This window comes from Gorilla gorilla, chromosome 4 (genome assembly GCF_029281585.2).
Source record: "Gorilla gorilla gorilla isolate KB3781 chromosome 4, NHGRI_mGorGor1-v2.1_pri, whole genome shotgun sequence".
Taxonomy (NCBI): Eukaryota; Metazoa; Chordata; class Mammalia; order Primates; family Hominidae; genus Gorilla; species Gorilla gorilla.
Window position 1 is genome coordinate 50,882,616 of NC_073228.2, and position 6,622 is coordinate 50,889,237.

At 54.1% G+C, this 6,622-nt stretch overlaps 1 protein-coding gene across 1 annotated transcript; it reads left to right on the forward strand.

The window, feature by feature from the left end:
• The first annotated feature begins 885 nt into the window (after positions 1–885).
• LOC101149133 (keratin, type I cytoskeletal 14) lies at positions 886–5,514 on the forward strand. Its single transcript, XM_031011466.3, has 8 exons — positions 886–1,495; positions 2,749–2,831; positions 3,393–3,549; positions 3,874–4,035; positions 4,119–4,244; positions 4,340–4,560; positions 4,655–4,701; positions 5,261–5,514. The coding sequence occupies exons 1-8, from the start codon at positions 962–964 to the stop codon at positions 5,356–5,358; spliced, it is 1,428 nt and encodes a 475-aa protein (XP_030867326.2). The 5' UTR covers positions 886–961; the 3' UTR covers positions 5,359–5,514.
• Positions 5,515–6,622: the final 1,108 nt, after the last annotated feature.

The window sequence follows — 6,622 nt, forward strand, 5'->3', positions numbered from 1 at the left end:
AAACCCTTTCACATACATTGTCGCATTGGATTCTCAGAGCTGACTGCACTAAGCAGAATAGATGGTATGACTCCCACTTTGCAGATGAGAACACTGAGGCTCTGAGAAGTGCCAAGCCCTGGGTCACAGAGGCATAAATGGCAGAGCCAGGACCCACCTGACTCCAGGCTGTTTCCTGGCCTCCATGAGGCCACCTGCCCTATGGTGTGGTGGATGTGAGATCCTCACCATAGGGAGGAGATTAGGATCTGTGCTCAGGGCTGGGGAGAGCTGCCTGGATTTCTCTTTGATGGGGATGTTGGGGTGGGAATCACGATACACCTGACTAGCTGGGTGTATTTCAGGGATGGGACAGGCTTCTCAGCACAGCACGGCAGGTCAGGCCTGGGAGGGCCCCCCAGACCTCCTTGTCTCTAATAGAGGGTCATGGTGAGGGAGGCCTGTCTGTGCCCAAGGTGACCTTGCCATGCCGGTGCTTTCCAGCCGGGTATCCATCCCCTGCAGTGGCGGGCTTCCTCTACGTGGATGTTAAAGGCCCATTCAGTTCATGGAGAGCTAGCGGGTAACTAGGTTTAAGGTGCAGAGGCCCTGCTCTCTGTCACCCTGGCTAAGCCCAGTACGCGGGTTCCTGAGGGCTGGGACTCCCAGGGCCCAATGGGAAAGTGTAGCCTGCAGGCCCACACCTCCCCCTGTGAATCACGCCTGGCGGGACAAGAAAGCCCAAAACACCCCAAACAATGAGTTTCCAGTAAAATATGACAGACATGATGAGGCGGAGGAGAGGAGGGACCTGGCTGGGAGTTGGCGCTAGCCTGTGGGTGATGAAAGCCAAGGGGAATGGAAAGTGCCAGGCCCGCCCCCTACCCATGAGTATAAAGCACTCGCATCCCTTTCCAATTTACCCGAGCACCTTCTCTTCACTCAGCCAACTGCTCGCTCGCTCACCTCCCTCCTCGGCACCATGACCACCTGCAGCCGCCAGTTCACCTCCTCCAGCTCCATGAAGGGCTCCTGCGGCATCGGGGGCGGCATCGGGGGCGGCTCCAGCCGCATCTCCTCCGTCCTTGCCGGAGGGTCCTGCCGCGCCCCCAGCACCTATGGGGGCGGCCTGTCTGTCTCCTCTCGCTTCTCCTCCGGGGGAGCCTACGGGCTGGGGGGCGGCTATGGCGGTGGCTTCAGCAGCAGCAGCAGCAGCTTTGGTAGTGGCTTCGGGGGAGGATATGGTGGTGGCCTTGGTGCTGGCTTCGGTGGTGGCTTGGGTGCTGGCTTTGGTGGTGGTTTTGCTGGTAGTGATGGGCTTCTGGTGGGCAGTGAGAAGGTGACCATGCAGAACCTCAACGACCGCCTGGCCTCCTACCTGGACAAGGTGCGTGCTCTGGAGGAGGCCAACGCCGACCTGGAAGTGAAGATCCGTGACTGGTACCAGAGGCAGCGGCCTGCTGAGATCAAAGACTACAGTCCCTACTTCAAGACCATCGAGGACCTGAGGAACAAGGTGGGTGAATGGGCAGCAGAAGGCACCATTCCAGCTAGCTCCTTCTGGGAACAATACATGCCCCAGGCCGCTGACACCTTAAGATTTCTCTATAGGACAGAGTCCACCCCAGATCCCTTCTTTCGAGGTCTTGGATGCCCTAAGACTGATCAGTGAGAAGATGCTCTCCCTTCCCCAGCCTCCTCATCCCCTTCTGATCTCAAATCCTCAGACCATGTGAGATCAGTGATTCCTATCCTTACATTTTTTAGAGGAAGCAGTTGAAGCTTCGAGAGGTGCTGTGACCAGCTGCAGGTCACATAGCAAATTAATGGCAGAGCCAAGGCTGGGGCCCTTGTGCCCTACCTTCCAGCACAGGAGGCAGCTACTTGTTCTCCAGCACAGGGGAGGAGTGAGGCTCTAACGGGACCAGGCAAGACATCCAAACCACTCATTAGCTCACTAGTCTGGGCTGTGGCTGCCGCCGCCCATAAGCCTTGGTACAGGCTGGTGCCTCCCCACAGCCAGGCGGGCATGGAGAGCCTGCAGAGACAATCAGTGTGGTCCCTTGACGTGCCCTGCACAGAGAGAGCCTGGCAGGCTTGTGCCCTGACTCTAGCCCCCTCCTCCCTGCTCCCACATTACCTGGGAGCCCTCCCTGCGGGAGTCTGTTGGGCTCTAATGACTTGCATGGATTAGGGAAATTCAATGATGAGGTGGGGAAATCCAACCAGACTCAGGGGCCAATATATCTTCTTATTCTTCCCCTGAGTCCTCTTTTCTAATTCCCCTGTGTTAGTTGGGTTTTATCTCTTGAGAAAGTTCCACTTGAAGTCCCATGGCCTGTGAGCTTGAAAAGGAATGTGCGTATCTGCAGAGGACTGGCAGGGCTGGCTGATGCAGACAGAAGAGAGGTCAGCTCAGGAAGGAGAGCTAGGGAGCCTCAGATTATTCTCCTCACCTGGAGGTGGGGAACTTGAAGCCCCAAGACCCATTAGGTTTTGCAGCAAGACACTGGCAGAATTGGGACCAGAACTCCTGGGCTTTTGATTCTAAGCCCGGGGCTGCATCTACCCCCTCTGTTGACCATGAGTTAGCAAAGTCTTAGGACAGGCCTGGGGCATCTGTTTTCCTTTGGGCTGCTATGGTCAAGTTTTGTGGGGGAAAAGGGGGATTCAGGCAAGAACATGAAGCAAGAGCTTAATGTAGGCTACAGTGAAGTCCAGCTTGTGAAGTCCATTTGACAAATTACCTGTGCCTTTTCCATCCTGCAGATTCTCACAGCCACAGTGGACAATGCCAACGTCCTTCTGCAGATTGACAATGCCCGTCTGGCCGCGGATGACTTCCGCACCAAGTGAGTTTGAAATGGTGGGCCAGAACATCCAGTGTCCCCAAAGTAGGGCATTTTTGGAGCAATGTTTCCCAAATAGAACTAGCCAGTACCAGGATAGGTGCATGAAAACTCCCTGGGGTGCTTATAAAAGAATAAGACTCTTAGGCCCCACCCTTGGAGTTTTGATTCAGCTATTTATAGCAGGTTACCTGGGTGATTCTGGTCCACAGCCAGGTTTCAGAACCGCTGCTTTAGGGAGAGGCACTTTCCACTTCCCCAGCTGCCCTTGAAGTATAGGAAGGAATCATAGTTGGAGGACTTCTGCATTATTTGTTGGCTGAAGCTAGAAGCGCAACCCCCTCCTGATTTCTGCAGCAAGATGAACTGCCTTATCCCCAGCCCGCAGGAATGTTCATATCTGAGCAATCAATGGGCACTGTGTTCAACCATGCCGTTTTCAAGATTGGCTCCTTAAACCACCCACAAGGCACCAGCTCTGGGAGAAGCTGCAGGGAGAAGAGAACAAAGCCCTCGCTGTGATCAGGATGGGTGTCTCATACCTTTTCTCTGGGGTCATTCCAGGTATGAGACAGAGTTGAACCTGCGCATGAGTGTGGAGGCCGACATCAATGGCCTGCGCAGGGTGCTGGACGAACTGACCCTGGCCAGAGCTGACCTGGAGATGCAGATTGAGAGCCTGAAGGAGGAGCTGGCCTACCTGAAGAAGAACCACGAGGAGGTGAGAACTACATGGAAAAGTCAGCTTAAAAGAAATGCAGGGAGACTGGGTACAGTGGTGCGTGCCCATAGTCCCAGCTACTTGGGAGGCTGAGACAGGAGGATCACTTGAACACAGGAGTTTGAGTCCACAACAAGCCTAGACCCTGTCCAAAAAAAAAAAAAAAAAAAAAAAAAAAAAAAAAAAAAGAGAGAGAGAGAGAGAGAGAGAGAAGGGAGAGTCGAGATAGAATTGTGATGGTGGGAGGGCAGTATTCAGGCCTAAGGAACACCAATCCGCTGCCATGGTGGAACTCCTGACTGTGGACTGTCCCTGGCTGTGCAGGAGATGAATGCCCTGAGAGGCCAGGTGGGTGGAGATGTCAATGTGGAGATGGACGCTGCACCTGGCGTGGACCTGAGCCGCATTCTGAACGAGATGCGTGACCAGTATGAGAAGATGGCAGAGAAGAACCGCAAGGATGCCGAGGAATGGTTCTTCACCAAGGTGGGTGTCATTTGAGGTGGAAGGAACCCAGACCACCTGCCTTCTGGGGCCTTCTGGTGTGAATGGCGTTCTCTTTTTTGCAGACAGAGGAGCTGAACCGCGAGGTGGCCACCAACAGCGAGCTGGTGCAGAGCGGCAAGAGCGAGATCTCGGAGCTCCGGCGCACCATGCAGAACCTGGAGATTGAGCTGCAGTCCCAGCTCAGCATGGTAGGAATAGTGCCAGGAAGGGTGGTGCACCCAGGACTGGCAGGGAGAGAATGGCCACACTCACTAATCGTTGATTCCCTTTCCCTCCCTCACAGAAAGCATCCCTGGAGAACAGCCTGGAGGAAACCAAAGGTCGCTACTGCATGCAGCTGGCCCAGATCCAGGAGATGATTGGCAGCGTGGAGGAGCAGCTGGCCCAGCTCCGCTGCGAGATGGAGCAGCAGAACCAGGAGTACAAGATCCTGCTGGACGTGAAGACACGGCTGGAGCAGGAGATCGCCACCTACCGCCGCCTGCTGGAGGGCGAGGACGCCCAGTGAGTCTTGGCCCTCCCCTTAGTCCGCCCCCCCCATGGCACTCTCATGGCCCCACCATGTATCCAATGATTCTGCCCTTTTCTGTCTTCACAGCCTCTCCTCCTCCCAGTTCTCCTCTGGATCGCAGTCATCCAGAGATGGTAAGACCTTCCTCCTCTGCAGGCCTGGGCTCCAGGCCACCCTCTGTACCCCAAGCAGGTCTAGGCATTGGCTAGGGGCTCTGTGAGGGGCTGAGCTCTAGTGCTGTCACCCAGTTTCCCTTGTGAACTTCCTTGGGTGGAAGAAGCTATTTTCTAAACCCTCCTTAGGGCTAGGAGAGTCAGCCCCCACCTCTTGCTTCTACCTGGTGTCTGTGGCAGATCCTACTGCTGTTGTGGTCAGCACCATGAACAGGGCCCTACAGGGCTCTTCCCACTGAGACCACTTCATTGGGTGAACATGGATGGAACCAGCCGGGTGTGAGCTCTTAGGAAACTCTAATCTGAGGACAAAGACTGTCTATGACCTTTGGGAGCCCTCGTCTGAAAGAAATGTGTTGATGGTATCAGTGCTTGGGCAACAGCAGGGAGTGAAGCAGTAATCAGGGGAGAGGGCAATGGGGAGCCAGTTTGAGTTTCCTCACCTTCTTGGCCTCCTTACTCCTGATTAGTCCATTGTCTGTCCACCTCTGGTAACGTCCTCTTCCCGCCTCTTCCCCAGTGACCTCCTCCAGCCGCCAAATCCGCACCAAGGTCATGGATGTGCACGATGGCAAGGTGGTGTCCACCCACGAGCAGGTCCTTCGCACCAAGAACTGAGGCTGCCCAGCCCCGCTCAGGCCTAGGAGGCCCTCCGTGTGGACACAGATCCCACTGGAAGATCCCCTCTCCTGCCCAAGCACTTCACAGCTGGACCCTGCTTCACCTTCACCCCCTCCTGGCAATCAATACAGCTTCATTATCTGAGTTGCATAATTCTTGCCTCTCTCTGGTCATTGTTAGGAGTGGGGGTGGGGAGAAAGTGGGAGAAGCATCTCTTTGGAGCTTGTCATAGCACCTGGCTATGGCCCCTGGGACTGGGAGAAAAGTCCTGGGGGTGGGTTGGGCTCAGATCCCAGGATATCTTTCGCCATCTCAGAAGACACAGATAGATGTGTGTACCAGGTCATATGTGGTGTCTCCTAGGGTACGGAGGGATATTCATTCATTTACTCACTCATTTTCATGTGTGTCCATTCATTCACCAGATATTGAGTGCCTCTATGTCAGGCACTATGTTAGGTTAAGGATTCCTAATGTTTTTGTGATCAGGGATTCCTTGGAGAATATTGAAAGCTATAGATCTTTCCTTCTGCCCCCTACCTTCAAATAAGCATACATACATTTGCATACAATGTCATGGGGTTCACGGGTCTCCTAGAGCTCCTTACCGGAGGTCCATGAACCGAAGGTAGGAACTCAAGCTCTCCTGACAGTCTTGTCTCCCTCCACCCCACCTGCTCTTGCCTCTGGTGCTGGATCTAATCCTTACACTTGGTTGACCTAGGGCAAGTTGATGACCATCTCCCAGCCTCAGCTTCCATTTCTGTAAAAGGGGCATAATGATAGTATCTACCTCATGGGCTTGTTGGGAGAATTCACTGGAAGAATGCATTTAAGGCCTCCAGCACAGGGCCTGGCATAGTGCTCGCTCAAGTCATGGCTGTGCTGGCGATACTGGGTAAACTATCCCTAGGGCATGGTGATTATCCATTCACGATGAGAGCATTTTTAGAGGGTTTGAGAATAGACTGGTTTCTAACCCTGGCTCTGTTCTGTAACAGATGTGAGCTTGGAAAGTCTGAGTCTCAGTGTCTTTACTTGTATAGTAAGGATGCTGAGCCCTGCTTCTTGAGGTTGATACAAGAATCCAATGAGTGACTATACCTTAAGAGCCAGGACTGTAGGAGACTCCCCTGGGTGGGGAATGCCTTTCCTTCTCTTTGGGGGGCTAGAAAAGGAGTGGGAAGGCAAGGAGCCTCACCCTAGTAAGTGGTGAAGATTCCAGAGGTGGGTGGGGCTCACTGCCCCAAGCTAGGAAAGA

Coding starts and splice junctions, on each gene's coding strand:
- LOC101149133 (XM_031011466.3), top strand. CDS start 962: ATGACCACCTGCAGCCGCCAGTTCACCTCCTCCAGCTCCATGAAGGGC. Junction 2,832..3,392: donor GCGGATGACTTCCGCACCAA/GTGAGTTTGAAA, acceptor GGGTCATTCCAG/GTATGAGACAGAGTTGAACC. Junction 4,561..4,654: donor CTGGAGGGCGAGGACGCCCA/GTGAGTCTTGGC, acceptor CTGTCTTCACAG/CCTCTCCTCCTCCCAGTTCT.